Source organism: Amphibalanus amphitrite, unplaced genomic scaffold (assembly GCF_019059575.1).
Source record: "Amphibalanus amphitrite isolate SeventyFive unplaced genomic scaffold, NRLGWU_Aamphi_draft 000034F_arrow, whole genome shotgun sequence".
In the NCBI taxonomy this organism is placed as follows: Eukaryota; Metazoa; Arthropoda; class Thecostraca; order Balanomorpha; family Balanidae; genus Amphibalanus; species Amphibalanus amphitrite.
Window position 1 is genome coordinate 60,601 of NW_024881530.1, and position 18,136 is coordinate 78,736.

Here is an 18,136-nt window from a genome sequence, read left to right on the forward strand (position 1 = left end):
AGGCACACGAGAACACCAACCTGAAACGACCTGATTAGAGCAGCTTTTCTCCATTTGAAGTGGCCTGCCTAGCCACTCAGACGCTCATTACTCAGAAACACACTTGAGCGTGAAAGTCTCCCCACAACCACCCTAATCCCAAGCCTCTCCGTAACCGACTAATCGCAGAAACTGGTAGCTGTAATGGTTTCTACCGCAGATTGTCGGGCCATCATCTAAACACCAGAGAGCTCGGTCTCAGTTGATCGGCGGAGCGGCGAGCGGGTGCAGCCACTGAGACTCGTCTCTCCCGGAACCCGGAGCCACTCTCAGTTGACCCCTGCGACCCTGTCGACCCGTGACCTCATTACCGTCAGTTGGTCGACGTAGCTCTGCACACTGACAGGAGAGAGGGAGAAAGAGAGTGATGAGAAAGAGAGAGTGAATGAGAGGAGATAGATGTTAATAGATAGAGGGATGGAAGAGAGAGAGAGAGAGAGAGAGAGAGAGGAGAGAGAGAGAGAGAGAGAGAGAGAGAGAGAGAGAGAGAGAGAGAGAGAGAGAGAGAGAGAGAGAGAGAGAGAGAGAGAGAGAGAGAGAGAGAGAGAGAGAGACTGATCCTGCGCCTGGCCAGACCGGGTGGCCGTTGCGACATGGCGAAGTGAAGGGCCATCCCCCCACCCCCCCCCCCCCCACCCACCCACCCCCATCTCTGCGAACGGATGGACGGCACACACGCACACGCATGATGGAGAAAATCGTGACCTCAGAGTGTTTAAAATTATCCAGGTAAAGGTCAAAGGGTACACCGAGTCCCGAGATCAGGACTGCAGCCGAGGTGGAGCGCTGTAATCGGGGTTAGGATTTGGGAACGCCAGTGGTCAGGGTTTGATTACTGAAGGAGTTGGAATAATCAGAATTAGACTGGAGTTTAAAGTTGAATTCGTGGGAGAGCTCGTGGAAGAGCTCCGTTTTGCTCAGCTCTGTTTAGAATTCATAGACATGGTCGTTGTCTGTTCTCGTAATGCATTCACTTAATCTGATGATATAATCCAGAAGGCTGTTGGCTGCTGCAAAAAGCTTTCCAGAATGAGTACCCTAGTCACGTTGTGAGCCAACGAGGAAAATAAAAAGGTCAACATTTCAGTCGGAGCTTCTACAAAGAATGAGTTGAGAAATATTAAAAGCAATTCAGTTTAATGAGAAGGAAAACAAGGGAGAGTTACATATGCCTTAATAAATTAAACATATTTAAAACAAAAATAACATGAGCAATGCTTAAACCAAACCAGTGCCACGTGGATACAAAACATAAACAAATTAAAAGCGAAAAGCCAAAACAAAACAGCTGTTAGTTATATGTACCTACTTCGATTGTGGATCCAATTACAGCAAGAACTCAGTCCCTGTGAAGTTTCATTACGCAACATTGGGACCGTCAGCTGACATATAACCCGCGCCCCGCTGGGCTATTCAGCCATACGCGCCCTGCTGGGGGGGGGGGGGGGCAGATTCTGCCCCCCCCCCCTGTCTAACTTCCGAACCGATGGTCGTAGAAAGACGGGGAAAACGGCAATCGAAAGCTCTCAACAAGGCGGATCTTAAGAGCCCAAAATTTTTTGCTTAAGTAGGTCAGAGGTCAGGTCAAGGTCAGGTCAAGGGTACAAAATGCAAGTTTCTACAGTATCGGCCTTGCACCGTAGTTGCCGAAGAATGGACTGAGACTGATTGCCCAAAACGTGTTCTTAGACTACCAAGACAATATTCGTTGCATACAATGTCATTCAAAGGTCAAGGTCAAGGTCAGGTCAGGTCAGGTCAGGTCACCAAAAACAAAATATAGAAAAGGGCATGTGCGACACATGTTTTATGGTTCATTTTACTCATAGAATTCAATAGGCACACTCAATAAGTGATATGGACCACCTCTGGATGAATTTCAGGTCGAGGTCAGGTCAAGGTCAGGTCAAGTGAGGTCAAATTTTGAAGTTGGTTGTTAAGGCCCAAAAAGGTGTCTATCTGATGCAGTTTTTCACGGCGAATCGAATGGTGCTATTTTTGTTTCCGTACGAGGTCTAGAACTTCCAAAAAAATCATTTTTCAAAAATTTTGTGTGTCGTGACGTCATAAAATTTTGAATAACTCCCACATTTTTGAACCGATTCTTCTGAAAATTAGTATGTAGATGCACATTGACCACTTCTCTGACATATATTCCGGTTTTTTCGATACACTCAAAATTTTGGATTTTATGACTATTTTCCCAAAAAAATCAGTTTTTTGAAAAATTTTGGGCCAAAATCCAAAATTTTCAAAAAACCGAGATATCCATTTGATAGACAACGTGAAATCACGTATAACCTTTTTTGTTACGTCTTGATTCCTTTAAAAATGAAGATGTTAGCGGCGTTTGAAATTTTGCCGTTTTTGAGGCGAAAATGGCGAACATGACGTCACTAAAACGTCAATTTCTCAAAAATGTTCCGACGAATTTCGTTCAAATTTTCAGGGAACGTGTCAAATTGATGTATGATAAGGTACTGAAAGTTTGACGTCGCTGGCGTAACGCGTTTAGAAGTTATTGGCGAAAAACGGGAGGGGGGGCAGATTCTGCCCCCCCCCAGCGGGGCGCGGGTTAATAAAGAACAACTCCATTTTGAGCATTGCAAAGGAAAAATGACGTTAAAAATAGCCGTTCTCGCAAAGAATGGAATGCTGTTCAAGGTTTTCTTGGACAGCGAACTTACAATGAATAATCGCCAGCAATTCAAGCGACGCCATTAACCGGCTGGAAACCGGTTCCACTTTGCAAATGATAAGCGCGCACGCGAGACTATCTTTTCGATAACGAAAACAGAAATGCCTGGAGTTACAGTACAACTTTACATGATCTAATTACATCTGAGTTTGGTTGGACGTGGGCCAGTCATGCGAGGGGCAGCGTTTTACGGTCCAGTTGCCGTTGTACCTTGGTAACGGCGCTAACATAACAACCAAACCACTCACGGGGCACTGTGTTCCCGCGAGCAGCTATTCACGAGCAGAATTGAATACTAACGAGTGCACAAAAGTTTAAATTAAACAATGGATGGACTTGATGCAACGGAAAGTCCTGCAGATGGTGAGTGTGATGAAACATTGAATAACATTTCTAAAAATAGGTTATAGGTAGAACTTTTGCATGATTGAGAAAGGGTCGGAGATTGAGTCGGTCGGAGATTTGGAACTGTATCTAGTTATGTGCACTAAATATTCATTGGAATAATTTAACATTCAAGTTCAGTACACAAACAATTGTGCTCAAATGGAATCGTATTGCATCACAGTTCTGAGCATTGGGTTCGAATAAGAAACAAAAACTAGGGAAACCATAGATAATGCTATGGTGCTCTAGACGGAAATGATTGAAACAACAGCATACATATCCACTGAGTACAGATCAAGGAAGCAATCAACTATCGAAATGCCGATTGCATCTAGAAACAACACACAATGTATCGGATGCATAAAACACTGGCCACTGTAGTAGACCATAGCTCTAGGATTTCGGTACTGTTCGATTTATCGCCAGCAAGCGGCTATGGCAGCTCTCTCACCCTCCCTACCTTCCTCCCTCTCTCTCTCTCTCTCTCTCTCTCTCTCTCTCTCCCCTCATCACTCTGTCTCTGACACGGTAAGAAGCGGTGGGCTATCTATTATTCGTCCGTTATGTCGTTATTGGAGCACATCGCTCTCATGTCCGGAACACAGCGCATTGGACCGCCTATTCCCATGTTCCGTCCGCCTACATCAGCCGAGCACACGACACGGAGCTTACAACGAATCCGGACGATGCAATCTACACAACAATCAACAGTGAACACAGTTTTGCTGACTAGGCGATACAGAACGGTACAGGCGAGGTTCAACCACGGTACTCTGTGATACATATTAAACACGCAGGGCTGAGAAGCATAAGAGGGAGTATAAGAAGAAAAATATCACATCCTGTTTCATGGAAGACGATGAATGATAGCTCGCCTCATTATTGCATTCGTCGCTAGCAGGATGCTGCTCAATAGCGCTGATGCTATATTTACACGTCACCTTTACGTGTTCCGTGTTGAGATAATGAGCATAAGGAATTGACATAACACAAACGAGCGGCTTTCACGAGAGGATTGACGCAATAAGAAAAGAAGCATTGCATGTAAATAGGCACACAAGTCGGCTGTTGGTTGGTATTGGTAGACTGCAAAAGACGATGGTTGAAATTGACGGATATCCTGTTCCGAAAAAAAACAGAAAGAAAAAAACAAAACAGGAAACATATGCCAACATTGCTTGTTATGTTGAACTCTGATATAAGTATGGCCATTGACCAAAAATATTGACACACAGAGATCGGTGATATGACACAAAAGGATGCCTACAAGGACCGCATAGTCGTCACTGGATGCAAACTGTCACAGTGGGTGGCAAAACTGGCACACTGACAAAGTGACCACTGATGTAACACACATTGACACAACAATCGATCAAGGTGACCCAGAGCGTCCCCCTTTCTGACTCACCTCCATTCCCGGGTACATGCTGGTGGCGGGCGCCTGACCTTGACCCTGGCCCTGGCCTTGACCCTGTCCCCCCTCAGACAGCAGCGGCGGTAGGTCAAACTCTTCGTCTCCAAGACTGGGAGTCTGATAGGTCTGGAAAGACAGAGAAGGAAGTCAGTTAGGGATCGAAGGCTCAACACGTTCCTCTTTCCATACCAACATTGAACGGCCATTCGATTCATCCGGCAGCCTTTTGTTTTATCCATTTGTTTCAATGCACGTCGGTTTTGCTTGTTCCATTTAGGTAACTTTGTTCATTTCCTCATGCATTCGTCACATATCAAACCTAAATAATTACAAGCTTCCAGTCATCATAAAGTCATCAGTGACATCAACCATCACTCATCCGTACCCTTCACTCTCCCCCCTTACAGCTCACGATAGCCCGGACGCGTTTGACACCAGCCGTGCAGCCCGGCCGGCAGCTCAGCAGCGTCCATACCGGCCGCAGCACCGCCGGTCACCGGCCTGAGCCGTTCACGTGCCACCGGACTCAAACGACCTCCACCCCCGCCCCGCCCCGTCCCCACCGCGCGCCTCTCCTCACCCCGCCCCGCTCCTCCCCCGCCCCCAGCCACCCGGCTCCAATCTGATCCCTCGCGGCCCGACGCGGCCGGCGGCGCGGCGGTTGGTCGGTCGGTGGTCGGTGGCGCGTGCCAGTGGTCTACACCTGTCCGAAGCTCGATCCCCGGGCCACGGGAGGGGAGGGGGAGGGGGAGGCCGTGGGAGTGAGGTCTCGGCTGCGGCGGCCGTGGAGGCGGCGGGGGGCCTATCGCGAGGCGGTCTGTCGGTTTGGACGAGCCCCACAAATCGCTGCCGGGCCGCCGGCCGCCGCCGCCCTCGGGACAGCCGGTTGGTGTGCCGTGTCACCGGCACTGGTCCGTGGGGAGCGGAGGGAGGGGAGGGGAGGGGAGGGGAGGGGAGCGGAGGGGAGGGGTGGTGTGGAACGGAGAAACAGACACGAGGGAGAGACAGATGGAACAAGAGAAAAGAACGCGAAAGAGAAGACGCTTATCCGGTAGGGATGCTGCGATAAGGTGAAAACTGATAGCGCACGGTTCTGATGAGAATCTGAGCCTCATATCGCGACATTCATTGATGTCCGGTGAAAACCACAAATATTCCGACAAAGAGACTCCGATATCGGAGACGTCAAATATTGATCAGCAATGAACTAAACCAAAGATATCGCATATCGAACGACCATTTTTTGCACATAAATGAAGCAGCAATCCAGTGATCTACCCACCGTTTCTATTGACCACCCCATTGCTGTGTTATTTCTGAAGCTTGTAGCGAGCTTCAGAAAGCGGGTTTTACGTCAATGCGTCATCAGCATTCTACCGGCACCGGCTCACCTGTACAACTTTCTACAGCGGTGAAAATAATGCTCAGCCAAACAACAGGGAATAACAAATCACAGAAACATGTTTTACGGCACAACGGAAAAGGTAGAGATTAATAGGCAAACTTCCAGGATTGTGATTTGTGGAAGAAATCTTCTCTGAAACGAAGGAAAGCCAGTGGACACGCAAAGTGAAAGAAAAGATACACACGAATGGAGAGGAAAGGTTAAAAATAGTAACTTAAACTATGGTCATTACGTTTGTCATATGCTCGTACATTCTTTTTCACGATGTCAAAAAATCTCTACACATTGCATTCTTTCGGCAAACTCATGCATAATAAGCTATTTAACTAGTTTTAAACAGCATACAAGATATCTATCAAGCATCCAAGATGTATTCAATTGCATAATAATCATTGCATTATAAAACATATGTAAACTACCGTTAAGTATGTCCTGCAATAAGGAACTAAAAATAATTAATAATGGCTAGCGGCACACATAACCTACTTATGTCCAGTGTATTATGAATTCAGCGAGCCACTTGGCTATAAATCGCATGCCTTGTGTAAGCAGTACCAGCGTCATTTCACTTCCCCACAAAACGAATGAGCAGCAATAGCAATTAAATATGGCTGTCATGACTGTCAAATATAATGAAAGAAAACGGTACTATATATTACTGAACGGCTCTGGGAAAGAAAAATGGAAACCGAGGTCTTTGAAAAATTGTAGGCACGAGGCGTAGCCGAGTGCCGGAGATTTTTTGAAGACCGAGGTTTCCATTTTTCTTCCCAGAGCAAGTTCAGTAAGATATTTCCCATACGTCGTTTAATATCTATTCAGAAACTCACAATTTAATTACTGAAATCACCTTTTTTAAGATTTTTATCAAAAAATCACCAGAACTGTAGGTCATCAACCCGTGCCGGAAAACAGTGCAGGAAAGATCACGTGCGAATGTTTCCCGCACGGCTAGGATAATGCTAAAGGGATATCTCGGCGTATGGGAAACAAGTTTACATTTTAAGCATATCGGATAGTCCACGGAATATGGCATGCAGATTCGGAGATGTTTCCAACCGTAATAGACGCTATACGCCAGATAAGTTGTCTGATGTAATGGAAACCTTTCACATGACCGTACGGAATGGACCAGCGTGCCTGAATTATACTGCATGCCAAACGGCACACAGGCACGCATATCGGGCCGGAAAATGACCTCTAAGACTTAAGCATTGTACTTTACAGACAGTAAAGGGTTATAAATTATCCGCAGAGAAAATATATCACGGGAGATTGACTAAGTTATAAACGATCCAAAACAGTAATTCGATTATTAAGGGACAAAATAAAATACACGATATGATTCGAGAGTGATATCATCTAGGGTAACGAGAAGCAAATAACAAAATGTAGCAATTGTGCTGTAGAAATACTACGGGAAAAACATTGCATGTTCGTATGCCTTATCTAAATATACGCGAACCATCATTCACAAGATAATAACTTGGAAAACACGATCAGAATAAGAATGAGACTCACCAACACGAGATGAATCTGTCACTAGACTAGCTACGCTCCCTTGCTTGTCGATAGTGACAAATATCACGTCCCATAGCCCCGGGGGATATCCGGATCAGACTAGCCCGACACATGATCAGCTCCAGGCAGCAGCGGCGTGAAATAAATGAATATTTGATATGTTATTGGTGGCCGACTTCAAAGTGCGGCGTGGACAGCTGACTATTGATTTGGAGGGGCGCCGGCAGGGGCGACACCAGGGGTAGGAGCGGGTGGAGGGGGGGGGGGCACGGAAGGGGACATGACAGGGCACACCAACAGTAAAGACGAGGGCAGGAGCGGGATGATAAAAAATAGGGAGGTTATGACTCATGTGGCCGTGCAAGTGCAGTGTGAACGGTACAGGGATATGAAACAGATCCCAAAGCTCACCCTTTGCCTCGCGGCACCCCTGCCCACGCCTGTCCCAAGTCGAGTGAACTGCCGGACATGACACCGATCAAGATTTGCAGGCTCAACTTCGCAGAATTTCATAGAGATGATATCGCAGGATGAAAACTGCCACTAAAAGTAAAGTTTTATCGTTCTCAGAAGTCCAGTTCAGGGACATCAATAGGCGTTCTCGGAAAATGTCAGCATCGAAAAGTCCGCGTATGGCGACATATAACTTTGACGATAGTGGAACAGCATACAACAGCCATTCTCATTTCGCCTAATGGATCTTCAATTGGTCTTTACTAATGCATTTCACTTCGAACACTGCCCTGTATGAAAACCTTATGACCGAAATTTATAATTCAGACACAAGAGACCACAACTTTGGCAATGGTGAATAGAAATGACACAGGTCATTTCGCAATGAAGAATACTTGTTTGAAAAGTCGGCACACTTTATCGAATGTATCAGAACTACATATATGTACACATCCCCTGTTTATTGTATCGATCTTGTGCGTCCCCTCTATTTATTCAGACCGGGCGTTTTCTTGGTGGCGTTTCCGTTTTACTCGGTGTATTTCCCCACGGAGTCATGGTCCGCGGCAGCCGGTTCATAAATTGCCGTCATACAACCGCCAGGTGGGCGCCATCTCCATAACGATATGGCTATGCGAGCGGTAGGCCGTATGAGTGCCGCTTTAGTAAGGGAGCTCATACCAGAAGCAGGGGTACGTGACTGGAGCCACCAATTCACGAACGAACAGCCAGAGGAACCCACGACTCCGCCGCCGCCCTACGCCCGAGCTGTCGACTTTTATGGTCATCGCTGAGTCCCGAGAGCGCTGCCGACCACGCCACGCCTCTTGGTCCTTCTCTCCCCGAGCGTCTCCATCGGCGAGAAGACGCCGCCCCGTCCGACTCAGGAAACTAATCAAGGTAATGTACCTAGTCCGTAGGAGGTTTTTGTCCAACAACGCATCACGCTGCTTGTCAGAAAATCAATCAGCAGTAAATGAATAATGCATATGGGCAAAACATGACCCTAAACATTCCCGGCGTCGTAATTCATCCAATTCACAACATAATCGTCCGACGGTGCCCGAATGAAATGAGAAAATAAATTGCCTTCTCCCACAATGTCATCAGGGCGACCGTTAGGACTTTCATCCCGTTACGAGTGGCATAAGCGAAATGACGACGCTGGTTACACAATGCACGATGCTCCTGAACTACCTGAATGCATATAAAAATGGCACGAAATGGGAGCCATCAGCGACCAACGACCGTCTGGCGGGGACCGATTCTCAGGCTGTCCACGTTGGCAGTTCACCAGCGTAAAATGCCTCGTCGTGAAGGCGACCATGGAATGCGGACGGCTAGAATACCGGCACCCGTTAGTTATGTTTGACTTCATCGTCAAGTACAAACAGGTGGAAGCTGCGCTTAGAATATTAAGATGTTTCGTCAGCTTCACCAGAAGCCAATTATAATGCTCAGAATGTAGTTATCAGCAAACGAGCCAAATTAAGATGTTTATTTTATAGCTACTATGGCCTCTTACATGCTAACTAACCGGGCCGAGTAAACATAAGACAAGACAAACATCTATCCAAAACTGGCCAGAACTCCAGTGCATTGAATCATCACATTCGTTATTCTCAAGATGGGTTATTGGGCCACCCATCTCTCTCTGTCAAACAGCAGACAATAGCCGCAACCATATAATAGCAGAGGGCTGCGCCGCCCATTGACAAGTTAATTGGCTCTAATTACGGTTGCGGATGCGCCGGCGGCATCGCATCCATTTCTGGACGAGCCTTTTCCAGTTCCGGCGGCCGTGCAGAGGCGGTTGGGTACACGTTGGGTACACGGGCTCTGGCACGCAGCTCCAGTCTTCGTTCCCTGAGCTACTAACGCTGACACAGACTGGAGCTGCAGCTGGGAGGGGAGGGGGCTCCCCCCCCCCCCCAAGTGGCCCGTCTGCTGACGCTCAGACAAACCATCCAAAGAGCGCCGACACCGCAGAAAGTTATCGAAATCGCGTTACACGCCTGTGAGCGGCCTCTTCAGAATTTAGTTGCGTCGATTCAGCACCGTCCCGCTCTGAGACGTTCAGTTTCGCGCTAGTGGGGGATGCCAGGTTCGAGCAAAGTCAAAATCTTCCTGAGGGAAACCGATGGGGTAGCGTGAGCTTTCAGTGGCAAAACTATCCGCTGTGGCTTTAAAGGGACCCTCCCACCTTTAAAAAAGTTTATGAATTGGCATGAAAGTGATGTCGCTCGGTTCAGAAAGAGCGAAAACGAATATCTACCAAATTTCACCGAAAAATATTCACCGGTTTTCAAGATATTAGACTTTTACTTTTGTTTACTTTTTGGGATCTCCGCTGTTCCTAGCGACTTTATTTAAAAGTGCGGCATTTGTTGCGCGCAACGCAGCATATACCACCGCGTGCTACAAAACGTTTTAGTCAAACATTTAATGGACGTTCGAAAGCCTGATGACGTCATCAGATTTAAGTGCCTATACCAATACATTGTGGCACTTATTTGCACAGATGTCAAAATCAAACTCAAATTTCTTTGCGATGAAGTAATTGCTGGAGAAACGGTTTTCACGGCACTGATTTTCAAAGAACGTCCATCAAGATGGCTATCTCAACTCAAATCTAATGTTAAGGTGGGACAGTCCCTTTAAGCAGTGATCGGTTGTCTCAGAACACGTGCGGGGGAGGGTTTAGAGTTGACACCACGCTTCAGACTTCAACGGGTTGTTTGACCCACTCAACGACTACGACGTTTGCATAGAGACAGTGTGGTATGCTCGACTAAGCTTCTGGCACAAGTAAGAGCTTCTTCAGTGTCAGCAGAACGGTGCAGCACAGACCAAGTGTGTACATTTCCTATTCAGATGTTGGAAAAGTAGTCCTGCAATTCTGAAAGGCTTCCTTGTCATTCCTTTCCTGGAAATTGCATCATTTAAGTCGAGTTCCGCAGACTGGGCCACGTGTTGGCAGGGCAGAACGGCTCTGTAACTAATCACTACATAATCGGGCCTGCAGTCACAGCTGTGTCACATCGCCTGTCTTCCTTTTCCAGTCGTGTTTATACACTAGCGACACTTCTTTCTAACAGCTGGACCCGGAGGCATAGCAGCGCGACGGAACAAAAAAGCATCAGAGGAAAACATAAGTGGAGTAGCGAGGGACCCGGGTAAAATTTAATGAATGTTTGACATCTCTTTGGAAACGAGCACTTATCCAATTACTTATTCAAGAGGCGCAATGCCGTTGTAACAGCTTAAGTGATACTGAGCGGCAAAGTTGCACCGGCACTACGAAAGACACTGGCAGCATATGAAAGAGGCAAAATGCAAGGCACAATTATAGATCAACTCAATAAAAATGACAAAGTGAAGCATACGAAACTCAATTTGACCAGCATATCGAGTCCCAAATCCTATAAATACTGGCGCATTACGTTATCGTCAGCACTCAGCACCATTCAGTTCACCTTCTCAACAGGGTGCTCAGGGGAAACTTCCATAACATCAGCGACAGATTCTGACGGGAAGAGGAGCAGTGCCGAGACCGAATCGGGCCCAAATCAGCGGCCATTCGTCTCCTAGCCGAGCGCGGCCGTCCGCTCCGGTTCCACGTACCCAGCGATAGGCCGCGATAACATCGCTGTTGCAAAATACAGCCCGGGTAAAATGGTAAACATTCCCCTCTGACGGCCGTGACGAGATAAATGAGACAAAAACCAGTCGCAACAACAAATAAATCGTGTTTATACATGGTGATCCGAACGTATCCTCTTAAATCTGCAATCCGCATACATAATGGTGGACAGAAGATGCAATAAGACGTAAATCACGACTCAACTTTGGAGACGGGCTCAGAGTTTGAACAAAGAACTCAATCAAACTACACAAGAAAGAGAAAAGCTTCGTCGGCAAAGTTCAACAACCTAATCCAAATAGCCGCTAACAAATCGCCCTCCAAATGTCCGACAGCCGCCGTCACCCTCGTCCCCAGGGCAGTCGATCCCTCCCCCCCCCTCCCCTCAATCAGGGGCTCAATGTCCCTCTCACTCTAATCAGAGCCTCAGTGCTCCATCTAACTCCTGGGCACCGGCACCGGTGACCCCTCGTAGCAGCAGCGACGTCGATTAATGATAGCGTGCGATGTTTCAGCACGCTTCCCGTACAATTACACCACTCGACGGCGAACACGCAACAAACAGCCCCGGGGCATGTGACGTCACAAGGGGGCCGGAACGACCCGCCAGCTGAGCGGCAAGTTGGGAGCAACTGCACGGGGTAGAGCAGGCAGGGGATCATGGCGGGAGGGGAGAGGAGAGAGGGAGAGTGACAGGGGGATGGCACAGTGGATGGAGTGGAGGAGAGAGGGAGAGGGAGAGGGAGAGGGAGAGGGAGAGGACAGCTGACAAAGCACCACGGCTCAATGTACGAGGAGAATAGCAGAAACCCGGATGTTGTAACTTTCAGCGAAACACAATGAAGAAAGCATGATGAAATCGACATCGAGCTTACTGACAACGAAAGCCAATTGTAAGTATTTCCCAGAGGAACAGATTGTCAGATCAGATCAGCACAGTAATTCTAGGAAACACAATTTCAAGTCCGGTTAGGTCAGGCCTTTCCACCTCGCTCTAAGTAATGTCAGGTCAAACCAGGTCAGATCAGCTCACGTCCGATCACGCCAGTCGACGCAACTCACTACAGTTGTTCTGTCAATCCGTCCACCTGGCTCGTCACGTCGTCAGTAGTGTTGATGTCCGTTTTTCGGCCGTTCGTCTGGTGTTGGGTCGGTCTGCGTCGAACGATATTCAGGTCAGAGGGGTTGTTCGTCAGGGCAGGATGTTCTTCGTGACAGGAACTGGCAGGGAACGGTGCAATGTGCAGTCAGCACTGAAGGCTAAACACAGACCACCGAGGGGAATAGGACAGACTGCATGGCTCCGGGCAGAAAATTCCAGTCAATTCGAACACAGACCGCTGTGATGATTGAGCAATGAGCAAAGTCATAGCGCGGCGCATCAGTGAAAATAGCGCGACTCCAACTCCAGGTCTCCCCATCGTAAGTCTCCGTAGTCATCGTAAGTCATCGTAAGTCTCCCCATCGTATAGACCGGCAAATTCAGCCAGTGCTCAAAGTTCACCACCACCAGGGTAAAACGTGTTCATCCGCGAATCCCAATCCAATATACCCCGGCCAGTCTTTGTACAAAGACGGCCATCATGCTATGTCAGGTGCAATGGTCGCGGACGGCTGGGAAATGACTCGGAGAGCTTGGAGGGCACGGAGGGCTTGCAGGGCACGATGGTCGCTGAGGTTGCGAAGGGCTCGAAAGGCGCAAGGCGCAAGGCGCGGAGGGCTCGGACGGAGGGCTGAGGCCTCAGAGGGCTCTTAGGGGGGCTCTCGGAGGGCTCACCTGCTGGGACATACGGCACTCCTGCTCCACAGGAATGTTCAGGGCCAGGTCGAATGCGTCCGCAGTCTGTAACACACAGTACGGCAAGGATTAGGGCCTCGCTCGGCACTGGGCATGTCTTCCTGACGTTACCACACGCATACACGCACACGCACATACACACCAGCCACCAACAGTCACACGCAGACACATTCCAGGACCCACGACAGGCGCCTTTCATAAGTCGGTTATGTTTCGTAACAGATGCTGGTTGAACTTTGTCACTGGTTTGACTGATTGTTTGACATGTGACCATCCCCTGCCTCCGTCAAATAACGGTAGAAGCTCGACAAAGACTAGGGTTGGAGAGTGTGCCAGTCTGTCTCATCCTTGCAGCGGTGGTACTCCGTTTATCCCGCGCTGCTAACCTCGCCCACTCTGACAACTCTGACCCACATTCCGACAACTCCCCTCTCCTCTTCCCTCTCTCGTCCTCTCTTCTGCTCCATCACCCTTGCTCTCTCCCTCTCCCTCTCCATCCTCGTATTCCGCCTCATCCCTCTCCCTTCCACTACCTAACCAACCACCAGCTGTCAGCCACGACGTGACCTGCAACACTCACTAACCGTGTGAGTTTCGAGCTGACGGTGACCAATCCAGTAGTCACGTGTCGCTGACCGGTCGGCGCGTGTCACACGTGTTTGCACGTGACCGTCGGCTCGGACACGTGGTCGGAGTGGTGAGAACGATGGGGCGGGACGGATAGAGAGGGAGGAGAGAGGGCGGGAGGGATAGAGGAGAGGGGGAGGGCCGAGCTGTCCGCCCGTGCAGTTCGGGGCTATCCAAACACAGCGAACCAGGCATGTGTGGACAGCCCTTGCCGCTACGCAACGGTCCAGTCAATAGGCGTTGAGTGGGCTCGGCTGCACATAGGTAATCGTCGGTTATACATACATACATACAGCGGCATCCGTGAAGAGAGAGAACTCTCGGTGATGACGCAAGCGGCGGATAACCGGTGAACTGTTACACAGCCGGATGGTGCAACTCACCCGTCAGTACAGATTACACGAACAGGAAAAAGGAGAAATGCCAGCAGGAATAGGATTTCTTGTCGCCCGCGACAAAACCGTTACTTATGTTTCATTATACCTTGAGACGTGTTTGTGGGGAATTAATGCACAAGCCGAGTTGGGTTTCGAATTCAACTTGATTACACCATCTGTTTGTGCTGCTCGTATTTCTGACGAGCAAAGGGGGCGGAGCGGTGCCAAAACCGAGACAACATTTCGTGCCAAGACTGCGCTGTCGGCAGCAATCTCCAGATAAGTATCTCCGACACAAACAAAGGAAGCCTCGCTGGAAGACGGATATGCACGATGTTAACACGGTTATACAAGCTTTACTGCATCCCTTTCGGCAAACCGGAAGAATTATTGAACATCGAGATTTACCGTCAGACAACGACAACATAAAAACGAACAAAAAAGATGGAGGGGAAGGGGCGGCGAGGGAGATAAAAAAGAACTGCGGAGCGCAGACGAAAAGAAACGCTCAAAAGAGGGAGGGGAGAAAGGTTTCAGCCATTCCGGGCCGCTGTTCCTCGCGATGAAATGTTGTTTCCGATACAATAACCGCCGGAGCTCCGGTTCAGACGGACAATGAGCGCAGTTGGATCCCATAGAGACGACTGTCGAAGAGCAGTGACGAGGGCAGCGCACGCAGCCAGCGCTCCAATCACGTACAAAACCCTCCGCCGGCTGACGGTCCAAACGGAGCCCACCCATCGGCTGAATCTATTTGCCCGTCTAATGGCAGAAATACGATAAACTGGTTCGGTGGCTGAATTCAGAGTGGCTCTCAGCAGGGAATGAGAGTTTTCTGAGCTGAGCAGGAAACCGACAGCACAGACAACCAGCTCGATATATTCACCCATCTGCGAGTGGATGTCGATCGGCGCATCGTGCCGTCTCGGCCCACTGGCCGTTATGATTGGTTCACGACAGCGCTGACTCAACGGAGACGCACAGTGGGATCAGCAGCAGTCAGCGATTGCCCGAGCTCGGTCCCGCTCGTCAGCGATGGCACAGATTCCCGCCGCACAGCTAAGCAGGCCTCGAGAGCGGCTTCCGCGGCCGGAACAAAAGACCCGGTCCTCGGCGCTCGGGGTCTGGTGGGAGGCGGTGGGGACGGGTACTCAGGAATGTGTTCCGTTCCGGCCGGCCGCCCGGACGTTCGAGTCAAGAGTGGCCCCAAATTCCAGTCACGTGCGCTGGGAACTCACGCCACTGGGAGCTGTTTGAAGCAGCTCGACAGGCCAGGTTGGGCCGCGCACACAACTGGGATATATTATGGTCAAGTTTGACGGTCTGCGCCTGTTATGACGTCGGAGGTGTGACGTAGATGTGACGTAGGTGTGGCGTTTGCTGCGCAGCCATCGGGAGGGAGGGCAGGGGAGGGGGAGGCAGCTGCGCGGACTGGTGAGGGACATGACAGACTAGTTCCGGTGGGGGGGGGAAGAGGGGGGCGAGACGACGCTGTCACATCCGGTTCAAGGCTGCTCAATGGAACCAAGCCATCCACAGGACTGCCCGGGAACATCTGTATGGCGCCCGATCAACTGTGCTACATTTTGTTGGAAACAGCAGGACATGGCGGCTTCAGGATAGTCCTGACAGTGACAACATAGGGAAGAATGACATACCAAAAACATCGCGATCGACACGGTCTATCGTCATTGTCGCCATGCTATTTCGGGGGCCCGGCATGTTCGACAAGGCCCAGGTGTGTCACCATTTCAGTTAGTGTCCGCCAGGGAGCAGAATTTCCCGTTAGAACTGTCCTCCATTCTAACCACACCCGTTCCCTTCTTCCCTGCAGAGCGACTCAGCAACTCGACTCAGCAGTTGTCAGTACAGAGAGGCCGCGCTGCCCGACTCAGAACTGGGCCAAGGTCAGTCTTTTGTGTCAGGTGAACACATGTCGGTTCCAGTGAACGCAACTGTCCCAACAGGGCCCGTCAGACAACGTGGTAGATCTGGAAGCATTTGGCAGCACCCGACACGTCGCGCGGGTTTCCATGTCACAGTGCGTACAATCCGTGACGTAATAGTAGGCATGCGGCATACATAACCTCTAATTACAGTGCGTGTGCGTGTCCAATTTGTTACCGTAATTATACTTCAATTACCGTCACTTCGTGACGGTTCCGTGTGACGATCGCGATCTCTTCCGTGGCTCAGACCAGCCGTCACGAAATTTCCGTGAGCCAGCTTTTCAGAACATCATTTCCCGAAAGATGTGTGCTGCATATTGCGTATTAACATCGTACAAATACACGCACAACAGCGGCCAGGCCGGGCAGCTATGATGCAAGTACCGACCCGGTACGAGCAGTGCTATTGATGTTACCATGACAACGTCAATAGCGTCGAATACCGCTGCGGTGATGGATCAAAATGACAGCCCCAAACCGGCGTAATGGCCGACGGCCCGTTTGGGAATGTCATGCCAGATGAGAGCGTCCGTTAAACAGGCGTTACAATGCGCACAATGGCGTGCTCTGAGCCCTGGGGCTGGCTGATGGCTGTTTCATAGTGGTTAACGTCTCACGGCTCAGTTGGATCCTCTGCCGCCTCTCTCTCTCTCTCTCTCTCTCTCTCTCTCTCTCTCTCTCTCTCTCTCTCTCTCTCTCTCTCTCTCTCCCCTCCCGTGACCCCACCCTGACCTCGCGTTCCTCGAAAGGTTACCCACTCCCTCCCCTCAGTAGGGGAGGGAGAGGGGAGGGGTGTCGACTACCGTTCAGTGACCCTGTCGGAGGTTCACGGGCCTGTCGGTTGGTGCAGACCTGTCACGGATGACGAGTGTGAGTCTGTGACCGTGACCGAGCAGGGAGCATGGATTGACAGCCGGGGACGGTTCAATCACACCCGACAGTGACACACCAGTGTAGTTCGTTATACCTAGAACGTCGGTTAGGACTGTCTTCCTGACAAGGGTTCAGGCAGGGCCACTTGTATGTCAACGACATTGGCTACGTTTCCATGACACAAGCTAAGCCGATTTTGAAAAATGGATTTGCTCCATCATAGCATTTAGGCATAATTTAAAAATGTAAATATAGGATTAGGTGCTAGCTTAAACCATATATACGCTCATTTTTTGCATAAGGTAAATAGTTTCCGAGAAAAACGCACGTGAAATTTCGCTAAATCGATTTAGACGTAGTGTCAGGTAAGGGTAACAAAGGGTAACAAAGGCAGCTGTGGGATGCCGACAGAACAGGCAGATGAGTTCAATCGTCATTTCGCCACCGTCGGATCGAAAATTGCTGCGGAGCTGGCCGTCAGCGGTCCCTCTCGGCTCCCGCCAAGGCCGCCGCGTGTGACGTCAGCGGGTCTGCGCCTGAAGCCGGCTACACTGTCAGAACTGTCTTTGGCGTTGCGAAAGTTGTCTGCATCTAAAGCAGTGGGGCATGACGGTGTGCCACTACACGCAATCAGAGCATGTTTTCCTGTGATTGGTCCACACTTGCTGCATATTGTGAATGCATCGATAATATCATGTCATTTTCCATTATCATGGAAACTCGCGACCGTCGTACCACTTCATAAGTCCGGCGACATAGATAACCCGAGTAATTTCCGGCCCATCTCTCTCCTGTCGGTGCTCTCGAAGTTATGTGAAAAAGTTGTTTGTATGCAGCTGTCGTCCTTTCTTGCTACCAATCACCTGTTGGTCAATTCGCAATATGCATATAGAGCTGCTCATTCGACGGAGGATGCTTTGACCGATGCTGTCGAGTGGATGACGCGGCGCAT

The 18,136-nt window shown here is 49.6% G+C and overlaps 1 protein-coding gene across 8 annotated transcripts in view; it reads right to left on the bottom strand.

The window, feature by feature from the left end:
• The window catches only part of LOC122369443 (TOX high mobility group box family member 2-like), a 127,172-nt gene that overhangs the window by 39,798 nt on the left and 69,238 nt on the right, over positions 1 to 18,136 (bottom strand). For 4 of the 8 annotated variants that reach the window (XM_043344240.1, XM_043344248.1, XM_043344214.1 and 1 more), the window contains exons 2-3: positions 13,338 to 13,403; positions 4,533 to 4,664 (exon numbers count right to left, since the gene is read on the bottom strand). In XM_043344240.1, the coding sequence (XP_043200175.1) occupies positions 4,533 to 4,664; positions 13,338 to 13,349 (144 nt within the window). In that variant the 5' untranslated portion in view covers positions 13,350 to 13,403. The remainder of the gene's footprint in view (positions 1 to 4,532; positions 4,665 to 13,337; positions 13,404 to 18,136) is intronic. The other 4 variants (XM_043344265.1, XM_043344257.1, XM_043344222.1 and 1 more) reach the window with 1 other exon arrangement.